Source organism: Petaurus breviceps, unplaced genomic scaffold (genome assembly GCF_028583685.1).
Source record: "Petaurus breviceps papuanus isolate PSGF00001 unplaced genomic scaffold, PetGlider_PUasm1.0 90845, whole genome shotgun sequence".
NCBI classification, from domain to species: Eukaryota; Metazoa; Chordata; class Mammalia; order Diprotodontia; family Petauridae; genus Petaurus; species Petaurus breviceps.
Window position 1 is genome coordinate 13,170,538 of NW_027187359.1, and position 26,712 is coordinate 13,197,249.

Consider the following 26,712-nt stretch of genomic DNA (forward strand, 5'->3'; position numbering starts at 1 on the left):
GTGGTTGCATTTATCATTGTGGAGACCTTGTAGCATTTTGTGTCCTGATGCGATAAATAGTGTGTCATTCAGAAACAAGAGAATTTGGAGGATCTCACCATCTCTTGGGCATAACCCTCCTTCCATTTGAACTCCACCTGAATCATCCTTCATGATAGCAATGAATAGTTTTTTAAGCATAAGTCTTTTTTATGCCTTGTTTGGTGTTGTTTATGAAAGGATAGTTAATAAACTGGTTGCAACTAGCAAGGAATATTCTATCATGTTGAGATATGCACAGGAAACACCTTGGAGAACTTTCAAGGCTGATTCTTTTTTTCTGAGTCAAATATTTTTTCCTGATCCGTAAACAATAAACACAGTTGGATCTTGAATTTTCTACACCTTTCCGTCAACTGTGTGACTAAAGATTTGGTCTTCTGTAAAAAATCATTTATGAAAACCTGAATAGATTCCCTTCTCATATTTTTATTGAGGTCACCTTTAATATGTGTATGGTTTATTCTCTTAAAAAAATCATCAAACTTTTTCCCCCTATCTTCCCTCCCCCATTAGAAAATAAAATTAAGACAAACCTTTGTAACAAATATGCTTTTAAGCAAAACAAATTCCCACATGTTCAAAAAGTTCATGCCTCACACTACAAATCTAGTCTGTCAACTGTCAGGAAAGTCATTAGTCCTCTGGAATCACAGATGATCTTTGAGTTAATAAGAGTTCTCTTCCAAAATTGCTTGTTTTACAATGTAATTGATACAGAATAAATCATTCTCCTGACCCTGCTCACTTCATTCTAGATCAGTTCATACTAGTTCTCCCAGGTTTTTCTGAAACTATCTCTTTCATCATTTCTTATGGCACAATAACATTACATTACACTCATATGCCATCATTTATCCAGCTATTCCCCAGTTAATGGCCCCCTGCAGAGTTCTTTGGTTCTTTCTCAAAAAATACCATAGAGATAAGAAGGTAGGCCCAAAGGTTGGTAGACATTGATGTTCACTTGATTATCTTTGGGGGCTTGTTGAGTAATGATGCCATAACCGAATTTTTTCCAACTGTTCTACCTCTTTTCCTCCTTTGAATATCTCAAAAATTGATCTCTTGATGCTTACAAAGCTGTGTCATGCCCAGCATGGATTTCTTCTGTACACTGGGTCTGGTCTAGCAGTTCCTAACATTCTTGTCTTTTTTAAGAGTCATTTCTCTTTCTCCATCACCCAATTCCATTTATGATGGGAATGTTCATATTAACATAGTTCATTTCCTCCAATGGCATAGCCACTGGTTGTTGGATGAGGATTCCACATTCAAAATGCCAACAGTTAATAAACTGCAAACAAGCAGTTTATTTTAAAAAATAAACAAATATTTTGTATTCTTAGCCTATTTTAAAACTTTCCTGACATTCAGGGACACTCACTCTAGAGGCAGGGAGCTCTCAGTGTAGAACTAAGCACCACCCTATATATTTTTTTTCATTTTTATTGTTTCATGGGTTGTCATAGACAAAGGATTCATCACCTAGTGACCAACTGGATGGTAATGAACCTCACTGCACTCACCTAGGCTGGTCTTCAGCTAGCAGACAATCTGGAGCCAGGATTATACTCAAACCTTTTGTAGCTGTATAGCACCTGTGTTCTCTTGGAATAATTCTGAGATGCCAGGATCATTTCCATGTCAAAACAACATATGATAGCAAGACTTTTGTGGAGATAACAAGAAACAGAACTGATAAAAATCAAAATTGCCCAAATGTATAAGGAACTAGCAGAATAGCTTACAAAAGACCTTGATAAGTTGGAATATACGTAGGAGGGCAAGTAGGGTGGATAAAGCCTTGACTCCTGAAAGACAGGAATTGTTTGAAGGGTCAGGGCATGAGAAGGAGAGAAGACTCTGGAGAAGATGAGAGCTCTCCCCAAGTACTTGAAGGGCTGTCATATTGAAGAAAGGGTAGGCTTATGCCACATGGCCCTAGAAGGCCAAACCAGAAGCAAAGAAGTAACAAAAAGGCAAATTTAGGCTTGAATCAGAGAAAACAACAAGGACCATGACAACTTCCTAATAATTAGAGCTGAATAAAAATAAAATGGTCTATATCAGAAGGTAATGGATTCCCCCTCTATGGAAGGCTCCAAGCAGAGACTGTGTGGTTACTTAGGAATATTAAAGTAAGGGTTCTTTTTGTATATTGTTTAGACTAGATGGCCACTGAAGTATCTTACAGTTCTTAAGATTAAGATACCTTCTCCACTGAATAGAACATTGACTGTGGAGTCCAAGACCTGGGTCCAAATCCCACTTGTGACACATATTACCTGTGTTGTGGGAAAAGCTAGGTGGCTCAGTAGATAAGAACTCTGGACCTGGAGTCAATAAAACTTGAATTCATATCTGCCCTCAGATACTTCCTAGTTGTGTGACCTTAGACAAGTCACTTAACAGGTCTGCCTCAGTTTCCTCAACTGTAAATGAGAATAATAATAGCAATGACTTCCCAGAGTTGTTGTAGGAATCAAATGAGATTATATTTTAAAGTGCTTAGCCCATAGAACCTGGCATTAATGTGTGCTTTATAAATTGTTATTTTTTTCCTTCCTTTTTTCTGTGTTACTGTGGATAAATCAGCCAATCTTTTTGAGCCTCAGTTAACTTATAAATAAAATGAGGTGGAGATACCATTTAGCTTCTGAGGTCCTGTCCAGTGGATCTACGATGACCTAATTGATAAGCAGTCAGTTCTTGAAAGAGGGAATTACCCATAAATGCCTGAATAATTATCCAAATTCTGACAATCAGAAAGAGAGGCACCATAGTTCAGAGGTTGGAGGGCCAGTTTCAGAGTATATATATATATATATATATATATATATATATATACATATATATATATATATATCTCTGTATATGCATACACACATATACACGTGTTTGTATGTCTGTATGTATAAGTATTTATAAAGGTTCTGTGACCCTTGGCTTGTTATAAGGAACTTCCTGCCACAATGGATAAATAGGTCCAAACAAAGAAAAATAATAATAATGAGAAAAATGCAAGTTAAAACAACTTTGAGGAACTCTATATTGATTAAGTTGGTAAATTTAGCTTGATTTTTTTTTTTTTTTTGAGACTGAGTCTTCTTATCTCAACTGGGCTGGAAGTACAGGGACCACCTGTGGGCCTGGTCCCAATACTGATCAGCAAGCATGGAAGCTTTTATCTGCTCCATTTTTCTAACCTAGTTCAGTTCAGTTCACTTCAAGCAGCCTGGTGACCTTCCACTCTGCAGGGCCCACTATATTCATGATAGATTTAGAATGGATGCCAATTTGGCAAGAGCTCAGAACACCCTAACTCAAGCAACCCACCAGCCTCAGCCTCCCCAGCAGCAAGATCTACATATGTATGCTACCACACTCAGCCAAAGATAACCTGAAATGATAAAATGTCATTCTGGTGAGGCATACCTAGGCAATACTCAGATTGAAAGTATCCCTCCCTCTTGATACATGACCCATCTGCCACCCTTCCCTGATGAGTTCACTCAAGATGCTTCATTGACAATAATTGTTAGTTATATGCTGCAGTCTATTTATACCCACCATGTGTGTAAAAACAGCTAAAGATACTCAGAAGATGAAGATTGGAAAATGCCCAGCCAATGGGGAACCGGTGTTTCTGAGGTGGGTCAGAGTTCCCATTGCTATCAGACCCAGCACTGCTGCCCTGAAGAGTGCAGGGTCAGAGGGGTGCAGTACCTCTTTTTAATAATTATATCCTTTTAATCCTTTGGTATAAATAAAATCATTTTAATGGTATTTTATAGGCAAGGAGTGTCTCATTGCATTCCAATCCCAAACCTGAATCACTAGAGTGCTTTGAGTTAAGCCTAGCTCAACATATTTGGTATTAGACAACAGAATTGAATTACAATGAATTACAATTTCCTGGTTGAAGTGGGGAAAAGGCAATGCTGGGGGTTGGGGTAGGGGAGGGTTTCAGGTTATTAAAAAAAAGGTCAGAGTGTATAGGCTATAGGCTATAGGTCAGTGAACTTGACTTTGGTTCCTGGGAAAATTCTAAACTAGATCATCAAAGAGATGTGTGGTAAATATCTCAAAAGGGAATGGATCATTACAAAAAGCCAGCTCGGCTTCGTAAAGAATAAGTTCTGCCAGACTAACCTAATTTCCTTTGTTAGACGTGATGATTAAAATAGTAGATGAGGGGTAATGTTATTGATGTAGTTTTCCTACACTTTAGCAAAGATGGTGACAAAGTATCTCATGTTATTCTTGTGGAGAAGATGACGAAATATGGAATAGAGATGGATTCAGAACTGGTTGGATGGTTGAACCCAAACAGTTAATGGTTCAGTGTCAGTGTGGCAGGAGGTCCTCAGCTGAGGACCCAAGGGATCTGATGAACTCTATGCCATTTAACATTTTTAAAGTGACTTAGATAAAAACACAGATGGAATTCTCAACAAATTTGCAGATGGTAGGAGAGATAACAAACACAAGAGATGGCAGAATCAAGATCTTGACAAGCTGCTGCCTTCAAACTTCACAAGCATAAGATGGGTTAGAATAACAGATATCAGTTGTTCTATAAAAGTTTGGGGTGTTTTAGTAGACCACAAGCCTGATACAAGTCGCCAAAAAAAGCTGATTGCTACTGTGTTGCATTAAGAGTTTCCTGGAATAGGGCACTTAGCTGTTGTCAGACTTCACCTGGAGGACTGGGTTCATATTTGGGTACCACAGCCTAAAAAAAATATTGATGAGCTGGAATATACACAGGAGGGCAACTAGGATGGTCAAGGGCCTTGGCTCCTGATAGATAGAAATTGTTTGAAGGGTCAGGGCATGTGAAGTAGAGAAGACTCAAGGGGAGGTATGAGAGATCCCTTCAAATATCTGAAGGGCTGTCATGTGGAAGAAGGATTAGGTATATTCCACTTGGCTCTAGAAGGCCAAACCAAAAGCAAAGAAGTGACAAAAGGGTAAATTTAGGCTTGATATCATGGAAAACAACAATTACCATGACATCTTTCTAATAATTAAAGTTGAATAAAAAAAAAATAATGGTCTGTGTCAGAAGGTAATGAGTTCCCTCTCCATGGAAGGCTCCAAGCAGAGGCTGTGTGCTTACTTAGGCATATTAAAACAAAGATTCTTTCTGTCTATGGTTTAGACTAGATGGCCACTGAGGTATCTTACAGCTCTTAAATCCTGTGATTCTGCAGGCAGATGGCCAGGATTCTGGTACCTTGTAGCTGTTGTACTTTTAGGCATATGTAGGGATCTCTCTCAATGGGAAAAAAAGAGGGGACCTCCCACCGATTCCATAGGATTTCCCTCTGCAGCTGGTTCTAAAGTGTAGGGCAGCAAAGGAGAGAGTGATATTTCTAAAAGAAATGTTTTTAGTGAACTGGATCCATGCCAACCTCTAATCCCTACTTCCTAGCCTGTGTAAGGAAATAATTAGGCCCTGTCCTCTGGAAGGTGCCACACCTGAGTGGTGTCAGGTTTTAGCTATGGGATTCCTTTGTCACAAGACCATAAAGGCTTGGGCAGAGTAATTTGTGAAATTCAAGCAAGAAATCAGGACAACTCCAGTGGCTAACTGGAAAAATATGATTGCCAACACAAAGAGATGCTCATGGGATGAGACACTGTGCCCACTGCCATGGTAGGTGGAGAGTGATGATGCCCTCTCCCATAAGAAGCCTTGAGCTAGCTCTTGAAACATGAAATCTTTCAGTAGATGACTGATTACCAAATTCATGTGAAGGAAAAGGGATCCTGTAATTGACTTATTGACAATCTTGAGACCTTGAATAAATATTAAAAGGAATGTCCTACAGAAGAAAAGGGCAAACCCCTAAAGGAGGCTTTAAAGGGACAAAGGTTTTGTGTCACCTGCCCAATAGGGATACCAGGAGTGGGGGTGGGATTGCTTGTCAGGTGGGCCAGGGAACATTAAATTGGTGGCACTACAGTGTAGGTCTCAGTATGTACATAGATACCAAGAGAAATTGTTTGCAAGAGGCTTATGAACTCTTAACTACTTTGCTACAGATGATCCTGTCACATAATGGGGACTGGAGATTAAAAGGTGTCATTTACTGGTGCTGTGGCCCTGATGTTTCTGATGTTATCTTGTTCATCATTATTGGTTCACACTGAAATACCTACTTTGAACTTCCTCCCACGACCCAAGGGGCTAAAATTTTAGAAATTTTATATTTTTTGTTGTTTCTTCTTCTTATTTTATTGGGCTCCTCCTCATATGATGCTTATAGTAGTTTTCTTCCTAGGGTCAGCAATGTTTTAGGGTTTTTTTAAGGGATAAAAGGTCACAAGAGGATTTGGGGCATCTTGCCAGAAAAGGGTAGTATGTGATGTGTTGTGATAGGAATAACATTTACTTTATGTAGGTGGGTAAGATTTCTTTATAAGGAGGCAAAAAAGGTATGTTAAAGAATTTGGTTGTTCTTGAAGACTAAGGGTAAAAAAAATGCCAGTATTATGGTTTTCCAAAAGTTTTGCAATTCCTGTTGCCCTGTAGAATGTCATTATGACCTAATATTCCTGCCCTAGAGAAGGTGGAGGAAGAGGGGAATCGTGTCTGGATTTTAGTAGTAACATATTTTTAATACTTTGCTATAAATCAAGTCATTCTGATTGCATTGCAGGGCTCAGGAAGGTTTCATTGCATTCTAATCCCCAGCCTGAATCAGACTACCCTGAGTTAGGGCTGGCCCAGGATAGTGTGCCTTTCTAATGTCCTTTGAATCAGCTAAAATTTTGATTCTTCTTAGGTGGCCCTGTTCAATGATTTGTTGCCACAGAGCATTAGTAGGAGGGTACTGGTGATAAGAAGTGTGTGTGTGTGTGTGTGTGTGTGTGTGTGTGTGTGTGTGTGTAGTTGTGAGGATTTTGGTATGACAGAGCTCCATGCAGCTTCCCAAATGTAATCCAAACCAATTTCTTCCCAATTGGAGGTCTTCAAGGAAGAACCAGATCAACATTATTATAGTGGTGGTTCTACTCAGATTTGTGCTGAATTAGATAACCATTGATTTCCCTTCAGACTTTAAATTTAGGATTCTGTGATTCTTCATATTCAACTCTGGAGCTAGCTCATCATTTGTCTGCAATGCCATTCTAAGTGCATGGATAGACTAACCCAACAGACAGCCCATCCAACTACATGTTCTAGTTCAGGCAATATGTGGTCTTCCTGTGTGGATAGCCAAGACACATCTTCTGAGTCATTATGGATCTCATTATAATCTGTTATTTGAGCATGTTAATAACTGCACTTTCTTGTTGGTCAGTCATTTTCATTTGTGTCCTATTCTTTATGAACCCATTTGGGATATTCTTGGCAGAGATACTGGAGTAGTTTGCCATTTCCTTCTCCAACTCATTTTATAGATTAGGAAACTGAAGAAAACAGGGTTCAGTGATTTGCCCAAAGTCACACAGATAATAAATGTCTGAGGCTGGATTTGAACTCAGCAAGGTGAGTCTTCCTGATTCCAGGCCTAGCACTCTATCCACTGGGCCATTTAGCTGACCTGCCTACCCTCTCTGCTTCACAAGATTAGTACGAACACCAAATGAGAAAGGACATTGTAACCATAAAATATTAAATCAATATAAGCAGTTTCATTAATAACTAATAATAAATCATCACTATTATTAAAATTATCATTGTCATGAAAACAATCATTATTACTATTATTTATGATAATAGTAATTATATGATAATATATAGAGTAATTAATAATAGGGATAATGATGATGATAATAATAGCTTCTCTTTAAGTCTTGTGATTTCATTAGTGTAGGAAATTCCCAGTGAGAAATTCCTATACCAGTGCAGTTTCCTATACCAATGAAATCAGAAATTCAAGAAAAAAAATGTTATTATCATCATTATTATTAGAAAGTGCAATTTGATCATCAGCATCCTTTCATGGGTTCAGGCCACTGGCCAGATGCCACTAACCCTTGAGTGACAAAGACACTGACCCAGCAAGGCTATTACAATGAATAAACTCTGGGAGAAGCTGGAGGGAACACACTCAAACTCAACAATTAAGTTACAGATCTATTTCTTTTAAAGTAGTCCTCATAGTAACCTTGTACGTGGTTGGCACTCAATAAATATTTGTTAGCTCATTGGTCCATGTGTTGATTGGAGTACTTACCTCTTTCTCCACTAAAATTAGATCCCATGATTCAGGCCTGTCATCAGAATTGTCCAGAGAATGTAAGTGATCTTTGCTCTCTTCGGGGCAATGGCTAGTACCTTGTAGCAGGGTGTAATGCCTCTTCCTTTTGTGTGTTTTAAGGGATCTGAAGTTCTAATTAAGTGCTTTATTTTCTTTCAATAAATACTACCCTTTGAACAGAAAGAGGGGGGAAAAAGAGACTAGACGAGGAGTCAGAAGAAATGAATTTTAGAGCCATCTCTAGTAGTAAATTAGTTGTGTGATCTCAGGTGGATAGCTTCACTATCATGGGCCTCAGTATCTTCATCTATAAAATGAAGGAATTGGACTCAATGACTCCCCTCTCCAAAGGTCCTTTCCAATAAATCCTATGATTCTATTAGCTTACTTGCTTCATCAATGAGGATGTTTAGCCACACAGACAGAGACAGGGTTAGGGCCTGGGTTTCCAGACTACTGGGCTGAACATCCTCGATACTACCTTTTGATGACTCTTGCTTTCAGCACTGATTTAGGTATCTGCCCCACTAAATGGAAGAAAGGACTGAGGAGAGGCCAGTGGAATTGATACTAATGGCCAGCAACTCAGAAAACAGAGAATAAAACCAACCAAAAGTGAGTCAGACTTTCCTAAAGGAGCCCAAGGGTTTGTGTAGGAAAATATAAAAAAAATGATACTTGAAAGTAAGTTGGTGCCACATTGTGAAGGGTCTTGAAGAGCAATTTGGTATTTAGCAGCTAATGGGGAGATATGGTAGGTTTTGGATCAGGGGAGTGACACAGTGCTGTAATTTAGGAAGACAAATTCAACAATAGTATATAGGATCGATTGGATAGGGGAGAGACTAAAGGCAAAAGGATGAGTTAGGAAGCTATTTAATAGTCTAAACACAAAAGAAGAAATGAAGGCTTAAACCAGAGTGAGAGCAGTCAGTGAAAACAGAAAATATGCCTTTGATAGTATATTGGAAAGAGCACTGAGGGTTCCAGAACACTTGGATTATAGTCTCAGTTGTGTTATTAAATCACTTATATATGTTGGTTATTTCATTTGTCTGAGATGTAGTTTTCTAATCTGTAAAACAATAATAGTTACCATTTATGTAGGATTGAGAATGTCATCTAAAATACTGACAAGACCCTTTTTGTCAAAGTTACTCTATAGAATTGGCAGGGTTGGTATTGGAAAAATGCCATTTTACAGATGAAGAAATCGAAATTTAGAGAGGTCAGGTGACTTCCCCAAAGTCACCCAGCTAGGGACTGGCTGATTTGATTTGTCACCTCTATGCAGTGATCAGATGCACCAGATGGGGCAGAAAAGAGGGAGAAGAAGGAAATACCTGTCAGGGCGGGTGTCCCGGATAGCCCGGTTACTGGGGATCCGATCGCTCTCCCGCTGGTTGAAGGAGTACATCTTATAGGGATCCTGGCCGACTTGCCACTTCTTAGCACTCAGGTACCGCCGCTCCTCAAACTCGTCCCACAAGTCACCCCAATCACTATCCAAGGCCTGTGTGACATGAATATGCACTTGGTGAGAACTGTTCAATGACCCCCGAGCCTCTTCCTCACTCACCTCCTTGACTCTCCCTCATCACCCAACCTCAGATGCAGGCAGGCAGGAGCTGCCTTGTAGAATGTGAGGTTCAAGGTAGAATGCAGAGTTGTCCCTCTTGGCAATCACTAGCCTATCCTTGGCAGCACAGAAGAGAAGGCAGTGATCAAAAGCGCCATATGCAAACCTTTCAAGAAGGGTCTCTGTAATATCCCTTCCACACACCAACTCGAGAACTTTTTCCTAGTCTACAAAACCAATAAGGGTAGAGTAAAATGGGTACAAATGTAGGACTGGCTGATTCATAATAACGGGAATGGTCAATAAATACAAGCCATTACTGCAATTTCTTATTGTAAGTCTTCAAATCAAGGTCAGCTAAGGTCACTGACTTTTCAGCTATACTTTCCTGAGCTCTCGGCCTTTTTACCTTATTCACCAACAAAATCAAAGGAATTTTTCCAATTAATCTCAGTGCAGACAAATTGCTTCCCATCCATACCTTTGCTCATGCCGCAAGAAAACTATCCCGAGGGTACCTGCCAGTGGTTTCTTTTAGATAATGGATGATTCCAAAAGTAGCCCTTTGGGCTACAATAGGACAACAAAGAAAATCAATACCCTGAGAAGAAAGCATATTCCCAGGGCCACTAGCTGATGATTGAGTTCTGTCCCAAAATATAAGGGAGAATAGTCTTAGATTTGACATCATTATAGATAAGAGAAAGACACATTATTATATTTTTCTTTTTGGAGGGTAATTGGGATTAAGCGACTTGCCCAGGTCACACAGCTAGTGAGTGTTAAGTGTCTGAGGCTGGATTTGACTTCAGGTCCTCCTGACTCCAGGGCCAGTGCTCTATTCACTGTGCCACCTAGCTGCCATTACTATTGTTATTTATTATTATTATTATTGGTGCTTATAGTCTTATTAAGCACTTGTTATGTGTTTGACACTGTGCTGTGCTTTTTTTAATTCAGTTTTTTAATTTTTAATTTATTATCTCACCTGATCCTTACAAACAATCCTGTAAGGTAGGTATCCTCATTATCCTTATTTTACAGCTGATGAAACTGAGTCAGACAGAGGTTAAATGACTTGTCAATGGTCACACAGCTAGTAAGAGGCTAGATTTGAACTCAGTACTTCCTGACTCTAGACATACCACTCTTCTCTATCTAATTGCCTCCAATTATCACTATAGATAATGGGGTCCTCACTCACATATTAATACACATTCCACTATAGATCTATGTAAATATATATAGAATATACATAAATAAAACATATATATACATACACAAATATTATATGCACATTATTATTTCTTTTTTTTTTTTGCATGTTGTGAGCTCTTTCAGGATAAGTACCACATTTTGGCTTCACTTTATATCCACAGCACTCAGCACAGTGCTGATATATCATTAAGTCCCCAATAAATGCCTATTGACTAACTTAATCCTCTATAATACTGTTGGATTTATCTGCAGCTACATGTATCCCGAGAGAAGAAGGTTCAGGGTGGCATAATGGAAAGAATGTTGGCTTCGGAGTCAGGGGGCCTAGATTTGATTTCTGGTTCTGCAGCTTGCTTCCTGTATGACCTTGGATGCGATACCATTCTCCAAGGGTGTCAGTTTCTTCCTCTTTGAAATAAGAGGTTTAGGGGCGACCAGGTAGCACAGCGAGTAAGAGCACCGGCCCCCGTGTCGGGATGACCTGGGGATTGAATCCGGGCTCAGATACTTAGCGCCACACCCAGAAATAACTGGCCGTGTAACCTTGAGCAAGTTACTTAACCCCAATTGCTTTAAAAAAAAAAAAAAAGAAAGAAGAGGTTTAGATTATGAGAATTTCTAGGATCTTTTCTAGTTCTAAATCTATAATCCTATAATTGAAAGGGAGTCAATCTCATCCCATCAATGAATGGTCCATCCTGTCAATAACTAGGGTATATCTGCCACATCTCAAGGACCTAAACAAGGTGAAACCCAAGAAAGATGGCACCCTGACAATTGTCTAGCTACTCAGGACAACCACAGGAGATGGATGACAAGAGAGACAGGTCACAACTTGTTAATTCATTTCAAGCCTAAAGAAAGTTGTGACCTTATCTAATAATGGATCTCTCCCTCTTTGTTAACTCCTTTGGGAACCAGGGTTCCCCTGCTAATAGCACAAAATGAGACTTTTGAAACCAGTGATTTTTATCCAATAATGGATTTTATTAATGTTGGATGATAGAGCTGCTGTATTAATAGGCTTGGGGGAGTGGAGAATGTGGGTGGATGGAAGGCAGGGAATGGATGTGGTACTTCCTAGGGGCTGCTCTACCATTGCACTAGGCTACATAAGAAGGGATGAGTCTCAATTCCCAAAGCTGTTGCCACCAGTCAGAATCATAGAAACACAAAACTTTAAGTCTGGAAGAAACCTCAGATACCACCCAGTCCACCCCCACATTATATGCACATATGGAAGCTGGAAGCCTTAGGAAGGAGGGGATTTGCCCAATTGTTAATATCAGAGTTTTTTGTTTTGTTATGTTTTGTTTTGTTGTTGTTTTTTTTTAATTTCAGAACTATCCCAATCATTTTGTCCCCAAGAGGAATATGTTTGCTCTCCTGAATGATTTCCCACTACAGGCATACAGAGCCTAATATTATTAATTGGATCTCTGAAAATATGCCATTAGGTAAAACTGCATCACAATGGGGTAATTAGTCATGTGAGAACCACTGTTTAGGTGTATACAGTAGGGTTTGCAGCAGGGTTTGGCAATTCTGTTGCTGGGATTGGGTTTATAATGGATTCAAGCAAAGTTATTATAAATTTATATTGGTCAAGTCAATGTTATATGGGAGATGAGCAGTATGCTGTAGTGGATAGAAGGTTGGTCCTGATGCCAGGAAGACCTGGGTTAAAGGACTGCTACTTTACACATACTAGTTCTGAAAACCCTGGGCAAGTCATTTAACTGCTCCATTCCCCTAGGCAATTCTGAAAGACTATATAGGTTGTAGACACTTTGCCCATGTGCATTAGGGAGCAATGCAAAAAAGCTATTTTCTAGGTATGTCTACAGTCCAGGGATAGCTCAAAAGGCACCAGAAGTTGGACAGCCGGGCAGACATATTCAGCTATGTGGAGACGAAAGAAGGAAACAAGCATTTAAAAATATCTCACTCAATCCTCACAACACTGGGAGGAAGGTGCTATGATTATCGTCATTTTATAGCTGAGGAAACCAAGGCAGACACAGTTGCCTAGGGTTGCACAGCTGGTAACTGCATAAAGCTGGATTTGAACTCAGGTCCTTCTAACTCTAAACCCAGTGCTCTATCTACTAGGCTACCGAGCTGCCTGAGGATTCAAGAAGAGAGTGCACTTAACTAAATGGCTCCTCGACTTGGCCTGAACTCCCAAGGGCCCTGTATCTCCACTCACTGCAGAAAGCCAATAAAAACAGATTGGTGTTTTCATCTTCATGGATAATGAGGCAAGCCACTCCCTACCCCACCCCCACAGAATCTGCTTCCTCAGAGGCAGCACCAGAGGCATCCTGAGCTCAGCTAGGATTCAAACCCCAAGGAAGTTCTCGGCAGCAGCAATAATGTTGGCAAAAGAAATTGCAGAAACAGGCCAACAGAGATGGCATGAGGAGGCAAAATATTGCCCCCAGTCACCACTTACACAGAGCCCCTTTGGGCTCTGCTGCTCTGGGGCCCTGAAGGAGGCTCCCTGCACTGGGAACTTGGAGGACCTTCCCCAAGAATTCTTTTCCAGCAAACATAGTTAAGCATCTTTAATCAGAGAAAGTAACTGTGTTGAAACTCAAAGAAGTTCCCATCTTGTTTCCCACAAAGAAAAAGGACACCTGTGAAACAGGGCCCTTAGTGTTAAATGTATCTATTCCATTAATGGGGGGGGGAAGACAGAGAGAGAGGGGAGGGGAAAGAAGAAAGGGGAGGGAAAGTGGGGGAGAGAGGAGGAGGAGGAGAAAGAGCCCTCTGCTCCCAGGTCCCATTAGTGAAACACCTCATCAGTCAGGGATGAATCCTATGGATCTGGGCTGTGGCCAAGAGAGCTGCTGGAGTCAGCGATGGCAGGGGAAAGCCAAGACTTTTATTCACCCAGGGCAAGTTTTGAAAATGGCAGCCCCCCACCCTTATTTGAAAACTCCAGTGGCCCTTTGTGTGTCACCATGCAGCCTCCTGAGGCTTAGAGTCTTCTCTGTAACATATGGGACTTGACTTCTTACAAAATTAATACTTCGGTACCATGGAGAGGGGAATTTTCTGGCATTAAAATGTGCATTTTTAGAATGATATTGAAATGCCATTGCACTCCTCCACCCCCACTGCCTGCTGTACCCCACAAGACCTCCCACTTTGGTTCCTCGCTCTGTCTTCATTACACACTGGTGCAGGGCCCTCCAGAGCACCAGGAATAGCCCTGGATCAAGAGGAGAGAATATTGAAGTGTGGGAACAAAAGCCGGTTTCCCTCTCTCCTCACCCAGAGAATGGATTTTCTCTAGAATCTGCTCAGGGCTCTGGAGGGCAGCAGTCTTATCTACTGGCTTTCGGTGCTTAAATTAGGAGCTCACTTCAAAGTCTTCCTATTCACTCCATCTGTGCTGAATGCAGTACCTCTGTGTCCTAATAACAGCTCACACTTAGAGAGTAGAGCTCTCCTCAATACAATCCTGTGATGTCCTTCTGCAAGTATTACTGCCTCTGTTTTGCAGATGAGGAAAACTGAGGCTCAGAGAGATTAAGTAGCCAGAGCCTGGAGGTACAGGCCATTCACCACCATCACCACCCCACACCCATACACACATGATCCTGTTTAGTACAGTGTCTTTTACATTCTCCATGATGGGTAACTGGCACCCATGAGCAAATGTTTAAGTCAATGACCCAACCATAAATAGTCTCTGATTTTCCTTTACATATGTTGAAGAAAATTTGAGAGTATGTTTTCAAGTCCTTTAACTCCTAGTTCCTGAGATCTTTATTTCTTTAAAAATTTTCTCTCTGAGAACCTTTCTAATCTCTTCTTTGAATTGCAATCATTTACTCTCCTTTTTCCCTAGAGCTAAGAAATCACAAACAAATATAAATCTGCAAAAGTTTGAGGTTTGTTTCAAATAGACCAAAATCAGTCAATCAGTCATCATTTGTTAAGTTCCTATTATAGACCAGGCACTGGGGTTAGGAAGACAAAAGTGAAATAGTCTCTGCCTTCAAGTAGCTACCATTTTATCAAAGGAGTCAACAAGTATATATAGTGGAGAATAAATACAAAATAAAAACAAGGTCATTTGGGGGAGGAGAGTGCTAGTAGCTAGGGGATCAGGAAAGGTCTCACAGAAAATGGTGCTCAGGTTAAGTTTGGAAGGAAGAAAGGGTTCCCAAAAAGAAGAGGTGGGGAGGGATGGCATTCCAGGCATGGGGGAGAGCCAATACAAGATAGAGAATAGTGTGTGTGTGTGTGTGTGTGTGTGTGTGTGTGTGTGTGTGTGTGTGTGTGTAACAAGATGACTAATTTGACTTGACCACAGAATTTAGGAAGAAAAGTACCGCAATTGTGAAGGGCTTTAAATGCCAGAGGCATTTATTTATAAGGAGTTTCCTTAGAAAATCTTCAATGTCTTTACTTTCTTATCCATTCCTGATTATCCCTAACACATTGCCCCAAATAATATTGTTTATTTTCTGATCAGATTTTGTTCAATAAGAGGAAAGGAGAGAAATAAATATAGCGAAACTGACTCAGAAGAACTAGGAGATCCAGGTTCTCCCCTCGTCTTCCTCACTAACTAGCTCCATGACCTTACTCCAGTGGTTATTGGGGTATATGGCTATATACCATGGCTATACCATTCTGAGTCTGTTTCTTTATTTTCAAAAGGAGATGGGTGTAATTAGATGAGTTCTCATGTCTCTACCAGCATTAGCATTTTTATGATTTCTGGAACCAAGAAGGATCACTGACATTCACCTAGCATTATACAATTAGTATTTATAACTTGGTGAAAATTTGTAGTGCAAGTGGTAGAATCATCCCATTTACAGATGAGGAAACAAGCAAGTTTAGAGATTAAGTGACTTGCCCAAGTCACACAGCTAGAAAGTAGTGGGCAAACCCAAACATGGACATAGTTTTCTAACTTCGGTATTCTTTCTACTATATCAGAATGCTTCTTCTCCATGGGAAATGATTTAGTCCATGGAATATCTAATAAATAATGTAAAAATGAAGGTATGCTGTATGTAAGATAGTGCTTGTGAGTCTCAACCTGTGTCCAGGAACCAATCACAAAGTTTCTAGACAACCTCCTAAGTTTAGAGAAATGGGAGAAATGCATGATGAACTCAACAACTAGTTTTCAATGATGTTCCCATGCTATTCGGGGCACAGCTGGAATCTCACTGTTTCCATTATCAGAATGAAAAGTCACAGAATCACAAACTGAGTTGGAAAGGACCTCAGATGACATTTAATTTAAATCACCCCCCAAAAAAGGGTTGTCTCTATACCTCACTCAGCAACTCACAAAGTAAATGATCACCTGGGATAATTCCAAGGCTCCAGAATTTTTTTTTGGGGGGGGGAGGGTAAAGGGAGGAATATAAATTGAGATTTGAAAGCCACCTTAGAGGTCATCTAATACAACACCCTTGTTGTATAGAAGACAAAGCTGGGACCCACAGAAATGTAATGACCTGACCAAGGTTACATTGATAGTAAATATGAGTGGTGATGGTATCCCATAATTTCTCATCCCTATACATATGGCGACTCAAGATCTATCTGCCAACTATGGAAAGCCCACACAAGAAAAAATGTTCGAGCTTAGTTGAGCTAAGCTCCCTTTAAAAGTGAAGGATAAGAGGCAGGCAAACAAACCTATTGCTCATGCCAGGCCAGTCACAGGGAAAGGACTTTCTTTATATCTGAGCTAGAAAATCCTCTTCACTCTTTCAGGGACAGCCCATAAATTATGGATTATTAGATAAGATCTTCATTTTAATATTTCCACCATGTATTATCACTTCTTCTTCTCCCTAGAATTCTGTCTGGGGAGTTATTTAACTGATGTGCCAAAATCTAAATTTAATTTATTACGATCTAACTCACTTTAGAAGCCAAATTACCCTGCGCTGGAGAAGGCTCAAGTCAATATTCCTCTTGGTTTTCTATTTATCTTCTGCACGGTGTTTCATCCTTCTCCTTAGTACTCACATTATCTCATGTGCTGGTGATAAATTTTAATTTTCCTCAGAATTAGGCAATTGCTCCTTCAATGTTGTAGTTTAATGGTTGATATTAATTATATGAAACAGTCACTTCTTAAAGAGTTTGATAGATGGAACGAACATATAATAGAGGAGGGGAAGGGGGAAAAAAAGCTATTTCTCAGAGCAAATTAGGAGGCACATAATTCAGAGGCTGAGTTTCTTCTTTCTATCTTACTTTAGACCCCAATGGTTAGAAAATGGGCTGATTGGAAGCTGATGGAAAGACAGCATATTTGTAGGGTCATGGATGCAGGTTGAAAGAGGCCTAATAGAACATTTAGACCAACCTACTCATTTTACAAACCAGAAAACAGAGATGCAGAAAGGTTGTGACTTGCCTCAAGGTATCACACAGGTTATATATAGTAAGTGATAGAGCTGAGATTTGAACTCCGGTCTCCTGACTCTATGTCAATGGCTCTTTCTGTTAAACCACACTAACTTCCCATTCGACTTAAGTGACTTCCTGGTCAGCACATAAAAATTTCTGGGTTCAATTCAATTCAATGCTCTCACAACTTTACTGGGCAAGTCACATAATTTCTCTGGGGACTGTTTTATCTTTCCTGTAGTATCCCTAGAAGTTAATACAGTCCTTGGGCACATTCATTTTCAGATGTGAACGAAAATATTTACTCTCCTCACTCTAGTCCCTGACTTAGAAAAAGTTTGGAGCATGTCTTTATCTCCAGTGCATGGTGTATAGCAGGCATTTAATAAAAGCTTATTTACTGATTGAGTTTTAGGAAAAGAAAAGTCCTAATCAGTATGACTAGGATTGTACCTCCCCACAGCTATTCAGAAAACCTTTGGGGGTTACTATGGTCTTAAAACAATGTCTCTTCTCTTCCATCATTAGGGTATGAGTCTCTCTGAACTTGGCTAGACCAGTCAATGGATGACAGACATTTATAGTCTTAATTGGAACTGCTCTCTCCAGATTTACCAATGATCTCTTAATTATCAAATCTAATATTCTTTTCTCAGTCTTCATCCTTCTTGCCTTCTCTGAAGTATTTGGCACTATTGACTACCCCTCTCCTTCCTGGACAGTCAGCTCATCTATGGTTTTTTTTTCACTTCATGACTTAGCCCCAAACCACCTTTCTAGCCTTATTATACACTCTGTGGTCCAGTCAAACTTGTCTCTTTGTTTTCTCAGGTGAGGCTCCATCTACCATCTATGTGTCTTCACGTGGGCTATCCCTTACCTGTGGAGTGCGTTCTACCCTCAATTCCACCCGAGAGCCAATTGTTTCCTTAAAAGCTTTGCTCACAAACTATGTTCTGCACAAAGCCTTTCTTGAACCCCACAGTTGCTACTGCTTCCCCTCCACACCCACCCATACATCTATCTTATATATACACCTGTGAATTCACATCTCCACTGGTTAGACTGTAAACTCCTTGAGGGCAGGGGCTGTTTCTGCTTTTGTTCTTGTATCCCCAAAACCTAGCAGAGTAGCTGGCAGATTGTAAGACTGTAACAAATTCTTGCTGATTAACTAACTGATAGGTCCTTAATAGAAGTCTTTTTGCAATCAAAATGCTGTAGCATGTTCTCTGTAGTAGTAGCCTTTGAGAACCTAGAATGACTTCCATGATACGGTAAGATACAGAAATAGGACTCCAGAGTAGAAATTAATCAAGTTTAGCCCCACTAAAATAACTTCATACACATTTTGAACACACACACACACACATATACACATACAGAGAGAGAAAGACAGAGAGAGAGAGAGAGAGAGAGACAGAGCCCCCCCCCCCAAACAAATATAAGCTGTTTGAGGACAGGAACTCGTTTATCTTTGCCTTTGTATCCCCAAAGTTTAACACACTCATTTTTGTCATTCAGTTATTTTTTCAGTTGTGTCCAACTCTTCATGAACCCATTTGGGATTTTCTTGGCAAAGATACAGGAGTGGTTTATCATTTCCTTTTCCATTTCATTTTATAGACAAGAAAACAAAGGCAAGCAGGGTTAAGTGACTTGCCCGGGATCACACAGCTAATAAGTGTCTGAGGCCAAATTTGAACTGAGATTATCCTGACTCCAGGGTCTGTTCTCATCTGCTGTGCCACCTAGCTGCCCCCTTGGCACACAGCAGGTATCTAATAAACATTTGTTGATTGATCGATTGGAATGAGGTTTAGAGGTAATGCTGTCTTCCTAAAAACTACTGGAATAGGAATAGAGAATAGTGGTAGAGATTAGCATGATTCCAGGCACAGAGCAAAAGCATCCTAAATGATTGGTTAAATTGGACTAGAAAATCCCAAATGTGAAATTCAACATGCCTCACCTAGTGGATAAGGGGTTTCTGATTGAAAAAGAAAAAAAAACCCTCTCACAGATTTGGAGTTTAATTCATCAGACTACTAATTGGTAATAATGGGAGGTGCTCCAAAAGTATGCTTGTGGCTGAAGGGATATAGTATTTAATGACTATATTTCCCCCATTTTCTACATTCACTGCATGTACCTGAATGTTAACGAGTTTAAAGATTGATATCAGACAAATAAAAGATGTCAGCATCCATTCTAGGAGAGAAAGAATGACTTTTGGTTCCACTGAATATCAAATAAAGAGGAACCTGCTTATCAAGATGGTGTGCATTTATTTGCCTGTAGGTGGGCAAAGCAGAATGGGAAAAGGAATGAATTTCAAAAGGAGATGGGGTACAACAGAGACCTGTTATCTAACTAGTTAGCACCTTGCCCCAGATGAAAAATAGGAACCAGAGAAGGTAGATAGGAAGATAGGAAACCAGCATTTGTAAAATTCCTGCTAGTGCCAGGCACTGTGCCAAATGCTTTACCAATATTATCTCATTTCATGCTCACAATAACCCTGGGAGGTAAGTGCTATCCCCATTTTATAGTTGAGGAAACTGAGACAGACCCAAGGTAAAGTTAATTGCCTAGAGTCACACAGTCAGTAAGTGTTTGAAGCTAGAATTGAGGTCTTCCTGAATCCAAGCTCAGTGCTCTATCCACTGTGCTAGGGATGGCTAGAAAGTAAGGAATTTAGTCACCTGGAACTAGAAAGAGAAAATAAAATTCTAAGAGAGTCAGAGAAGGACTACATACAATCAAACAACTGACAAAGATGGAATTCTGTTATCTATATTTTCTATATAAAGGCCTTCCTAAGGTTCCTCTCTCTATCTCTCTCTACCCTGAAGTCAAATTGGTTTTCATTATTCTCCAGAAAACTGACCTCTAAGAAAGTTTTCATTAGTGTTAGGATGAGAAAGCAATTTGGTACAATGGAAAACATGCTGTATATGGAGGTGGAGGATCTTGGTTTATATCCCTTCTCTCTCTTACTATTATATATTTATTTTAATATTTACTAGTTATGTGAACTTGAGCCAAAAGGGGCCTCAGAAGTCACCTAGCCTAACTCCCTTATGCTACAGATGCATCAACTGAAGCAGATTAAAGTAACTCACTCAATGTCACTCAGCTATAATTTTCCTCAACAATGCTTGAAAGTCATCTATTCCATTAAAGATCCATTTTCCCCATATAGGATTCTACTCAGTTTTGCAGGATAAGTTATTATTGGTTGCAGTCCTGTATATTTCACCTTTTGGAATACTTACTGTATTCTAAATTTCCTCTCATTTGTGGAACCTGCCAGACCTCGTGTGATCCTTACTGGCTCCTCCCAAGGAATGCTTCCCTTCTGGATGCTTTCAGTATTTTTTTTTTTGCTTGTTTGGTTGATATTAAAGTTCTGGATTTGGCTATGATATTACTGGGACTTTTCTTTTTGGGATTTCTTTATGGAAGTGCTCAGTGGATTTCTTGTATTTTCACTTTGTGCTTTGGTTCTAAGCAATCTGGGGAGTTTCATTTAGAATTTCTTGAAATACAGTATCTAGATATTTTATTATGGTTTTCAGGGAGTTTGGTCACTCTTAATTTATCTTTACTTGACATGTTTTTTGACAGCAGAATATCTTATCTTCTATTTTCCTCTATTTTTTCAAAAGTTTAATTCATTCTAATATTTCTTATAGTCTAATGGAGATACTGATTTCTGTTTAGTTTGTTCTAAGTTTCAGGAAGTAGATTACTTGGGTGTGTATGTGTTAAAACACTATATGTTTTCAACTATTTTAAAGTTTATTCTTCTTTCAATTCTTTCCTCTGGAACTTTTATTTCATTTTTTTCCCTCTTGCTTCATTTCTTCTAGGTTATTTATAGAGTCCTTGTGAAAAATCCATTTTCCCTTTGAATCTCTGCTCACAGTTATTGTGAAAGTATTCTCTTCTAGAATTGATTTTCAGGTATCTCTCTATCTATAATAATTCTTTATAGTAGTTGGTGTCTTCTATTTAATCATATCCTCAAGCTTTATTTCCTGAATTATAACTTTGTGCCAAAACAAGGATCCACCCTCTACTGTGCTTTTGGGTGGAAAGTGAAGCAGTGATTTGTCTTCTGGTAGGTCACCAGGGTTTAGGTATTGACCTCCTCTTGGGATATGTCTACAAGAACAGTACTTATAAGTTTTACTAGTCCTTTATCCTGACCTGCCCCACCCCCATCTTTGTAGTTCAGATTACTGGATCTCTGAGGCCCTTAATGGCATCTCAGGACAAAGCAGCCGGGATTCAACAGCTCCTGGGCCTATAGTGACCCTGTCTTTGCATGTAAACTGTCAACGGTCACTCATGATCACTTTCATAGGTCTTGCTATGGTTTTCTGAACACCCCAAGGTTTTCTAGTAGGTGCCCGCTGCACTTGCTGCCTCTGGAAACAGAACAACCTGGAAGACTACAGGGATGTCTGGTCTATCTCTGGTCCTGCTGGGAGGCTTTCTTGTTTACCTGTTCTGGTCCTGGCATTTCTAGTCTTTTGCCTTTCCTATTGCCTATGGACTTCTAGCTGATGGTTGTTGGTAGTGGTGTTTTTTGGTTTTGGTTTTGGTTTTTAATGCAGTATAGGAATGGGTACAGTCATTTGCTGTAGTTTCTCACTGGATTTCTGAGTCATTTGGTCAGGTGCTATTTTTAGGTTTTTACTGGAGTAGCATAGGAACTGGCCTGCCTCTGATCTCCACTGAAGGTTTCCCAGGAGGGGAATGCCCTGAACAGATATGAAGGTCACTTTGGAATTAGAGAAAAAAGAGATTCAAAACAAGAAGACAAGTTGTCAGGTTGGTGGGATAGGGCATATGACAAAGGCCTGAGCTAAGCTAGTAACACAGAGAGGGAAGAGAAGGGGGATGGGTTTGAGAGATGCTATGGAGATAGAACTGATGATAACGAAGATTGGTGGCTGTGTTCTTCTATTCAAGACCTCCAAAGACTTTAGAAAAACCTGAGTCACACAATAACACCCAGGCAAAGAGAACTCAGCAAAAATAATTATCATGCAACTGATAAAGGAAAGAAAACATTTTAAGATAAGCAATACAGTCCATTATTACCCAGCCTGGAAGGCCTAGAAAGAAGGCATTGTGCAACCTCTAAGGTGATCAGTTTTTCTAAATGTGCAAAACTGGAATTGCAAAAGGACAGGTCTAGAGGATACCCAAAACAGACAAGAAGAAATGAAGATGACTAAAGGTCCTAGCCGGAACACTGAGGCCAATTGATTTCTCAAATCTCCTATATGGCTTGTGGCATAAGTCTGCATTACAGACCACCAAGACAAAATTTCAGAACACCCCCTCTTCTCCAACAGTCCTCTGGCCCCTGAAATAACATCCATGCATCCAGGAAAATCCTTTCTTCTGAAAATATCTCAAGGCCACTGTTTCCCTAAGTTGTGTTCCCTTCAGACCAAAGAAACCCATGGAAATCCAGAATAGAGGTGGTCATCTGGATCTAGGGACAAAGAAAACATGAGATTGCTCCTCCATAGACGTATCCTTACCAGAACATCTCCAGAACATCCCAAATACCTAACCCCTTTTCTCTCATATGAGCACCATGTTAGCTGAGGCCCTTGTTACTTCTTACCTAGAGCTTTGCAAGAATTAATCTTCCTGCCTCAAGGACAATCCATCCTTGACTCTGCTGCCAAAATGATTTTTCTTAAGAACAAATCTGGAATTCACAGGGCTGATGTCAGGGAGGTGGAGCCAAGATGGTGGCATAAAAGCAGGGACTCTCCTGAGCTCTCTCCCAAACTCCTTCAAATACCTTTAAATAATAACTCTAAACAAATTTTAGAGCAGCAGAACCCACAAAAAGACAAAGCAAAACAACTTTCCATTCCATGACAGTTTAGAAGGTTGGCAGGAGAGGTCTATCACACCTGGGTGAGAGTGGAGCACAGACCAGCCAGGCCACACCAGCACAACCCTACCCCAGCAAATCAGATGCAACCTTGGGAGCCATTGAGTCAGCAACAGCAATGGCTGCTTCCAAAGCTCTCAGCCCACAAATTGTAAGGGGCTCAAACAACTGGAAGAAGGAGATTATAAGGGTTTCTTTGCTAGCACTGAGGCAGGACTCTGTTGCTTTGCCCATACATGCATCTGAGTCGCACTCCTGGGTGTCAGTCCCAGGACAAGGAGGAGCACTAGCAAGCAGCAGTGGATGAGAAACCCTCCTCACAGGTCCAGGGCAGAAAAGAGTGTTTGTGTTCACTCACTGACAAGAATACAGGCCAGAAGAGTAGTAAACAAACTCTACATAGATCATAATGCCTTGGAGGAACTGACAACTTATAGGTCCCTAGAAGTATCTCTGAAAACAGTTGCACAGAACCCCTGAAGCTTGGAACAGTGTTCCCTCCACCCTGGAAGCAGAGCCCTATTTTAACAAAGAGTTAAAAGTCAAGTAATAGGCTGGGAAAATGGGTAAACAGAAAAAAATTCTGACCACAGAAAGTTACTATAGTGACAAGGAAGATCAAAACATACAATCAGAAGATAACAAAGTCAAAGCTCCTACATCCAAAGCCTCCAGAAAAAAATATAAATCAGTCTCAGGCCATGGAAGGGCTCAAAAAGGACTCTTAAAATCAAGAGAGAGAGGTAGAGGGAAAATTGGGAAGAGAAATGCAATTGGTACAAGAAAATCATGAAAAATGAGTCAACAGCTTAGTAAAGGAGACACACACACACAATACTGAAGAAAATATCACCTTTAATTCAGACTGGGTCAAATAATAAAAGTTACAAAAAGCCAATGAGTAGAAGAATGCCTTAAAAAACAAAATGGTAAAATGGAAAAAGAGGTACAAAAACTCACTGGAAAGGAAAAGTAGGTACAAAAGCTCACTAAAGTAAATAATTTCTTTTAAAATAGAATGGAGCAAATGGAAGCTAATTACTTTATCAGAAATCAAGAAACAATAAAACAAAAACAAAACAATGAAAAAATAGAAGACAATGTGAAATATCTCACTGGAAAAACAACTGACCTGGAAAAGAGATACAGGAGAGACCATTTTAAAATCATTGGACTACCTGAAAGCCTGGTCAAAATAAGGGCCCAAGACATCATCTTTCAAGAAATTATCAAGGAAAATATCTAAAACAAGAGGGTAAAATAGAAACTGAAAGAATCCACTTATTGTCTCCTCAAAAAGATCCCAAAATGAAAACTCCCAGGAAAATTATAGCCAAATTCCAGAGCTCCCAGCTTCTTTATTAAAGGATCAGAGAGATTGGGATATGATATTCTGAAGGGTAAGGGAGCTAAGATTAGAACCAAGAATCACCTACACAGCAAAACTGAGTATCAGTGAATTAGAGGTCTTTCAAGCATTCTTGATGAAAAGACCAGAATGGAAAATTTTATTTTCCAATATAAGATTCAAGAGAAGCATAAAAAGGTAAACAGGCAAGGGAAATCATAAGGACTTATTAAGGTTAAACTGATTACTTTCCTACATGAGAAGGTGATACTTATAACTCACATGAATTTTCTCATTATTAGGGCAGTTAGAAGGAATATACATAAAAAAGGGCACAGGTCTGAGTTGAATATAAAAGGATATCTTAAAAAATCAACTATAAGAGAAAAAGAGAGGCAGAATAGGATAAATTATGTCACAGAAAAGAGGCAAGAAAAAGCTTTTACAATGAAGGGGAAAAGGAGGAAGGTAAGGGGGAGTAAGTGAACCTTACTCTCATCAGAACTGGCTCAAATAGGAACAATATACACACACAACTGGATATAGAAATCTATCTTAACCTATAGGAAAGTAGGAGGGGATAAGAGGGGAGGATGATGATAGAAGGGAGGGCAGAATAGGGGAGAGCGTAGGCAGAAGCAAAACACTTTTGAGGCGGGACAAGGTGAAAGGAGAGAGAATAGACTAAATGGGGGAACAGACTGGAGGAAAATACAATTAGCAGTAGTAACTGAAAACAATTTTGAAGCAAGGTTCTCTGTTAAAGGTCTCATTGTTCAAACATATAAGAACTGTCAAATTTATAAAAATAAGGATCAAAAGCAGTTTTCAGATGAAGTAATCAAAACCATCTACCGCCATATGAAAAAATATTGTAACTATTGATTCAAGAAATGCAAATTAAAACAATTCTGAAGTACTACCTCATATATGTTAGACTAGCTAATAGGACAAAAAAGGAAAATAACGAATGTTGGAGGGGATGTGGGAAAAATGAGATATTAAAGCACTGTTGGAGTTGTGAACTGATTCAACCATTCTGTAAAGCAATTTAGAACTATGCCCAAAGGGCTATAAAACCATGCATACCCCTTGATCTAGCAATACCACTACTAGATCTTTATCCCAAAAGAGATAAAAACAAAATGAAAAAAAGGCCTATAAGTACAAAATTTTTATACCAGAGAATTGGAAATTGAAGGGATGCCCATAAACTGGGGAATGGCTGAACAAGTTGTGGTATATGATTATGATGGAATTCTATTGTGCTATAAGAAATGATGAGCAGCATGCTCACAGAAAAACCGAAAAAGACTTGCATGAGCTGATACAAAGTGAAATGTACTGTGTACAAAGTAACAGCAATATTGTGAAATGATCAGTTGTAAATGAGGTAGCAATTCTCAGCAATAGAGTGATACAAGACAACTATGAAGGATTTAGGATGAAAATTGCTATCTATCTCCAGAATAAGAACTGACAGTGTCTGAATACAGGTTAAAGGATACTTTTTATACTTTCTTTATTTTTCCTGATTGGATTTTTTTGTTTATGTTTTCTTTTACAACATGACTAATATGGAAATGTTGTGCATGACTACATCCCTATAACCTATATTGAATTGTTTACCTTCTCAATGAATGGGGATGGGGAGGAAGGAAGAGAATTTGGAACTCAAAGTTTGAAAAACAAATGTTAGAAACTGTTTTTACATGTAACTGGGGAAAAATAAAATGCTAAATAAAAAGAATGAATAAATCTGATTCATAGTCAAAAGGGAGGAGGAAAAGGAGGAGAAGGAAGAGAAGAAGAAGAAGAAGAAGAAGAAGAAGAAGAAGAAGAAGAAGAAGAAGAAGAAGAAGAAGAAGAAGAAGAAGAAGAAGGAAGAGGAGGAGGAGGAGGAGGGGGAAGAGGAGGAGGAAGAGGGGGAAGAGGGGGAGGAGAGGGAGGAAGGGGAGGGGGGAGGGGGAAGAGGGGGAGG

The 26,712-nt window shown here is 39.6% G+C and overlaps 1 protein-coding gene across 1 annotated transcript in view; it reads right to left on the reverse strand.

Moving 5' to 3' along the window:
• Nucleotides 1-26,712, reverse strand: part of GALNT14 (polypeptide N-acetylgalactosaminyltransferase 14) — a 335,202-nt gene that overhangs the window by 142,311 nt on the left and 166,179 nt on the right. The window contains exon 2 of the mRNA XM_069072142.1: nt 9,602-9,771. Within this exon, the coding sequence (XP_068928243.1) occupies nt 9,602-9,771 (170 nt within the window). The remainder of the gene's footprint in view (nt 1-9,601; nt 9,772-26,712) is intronic.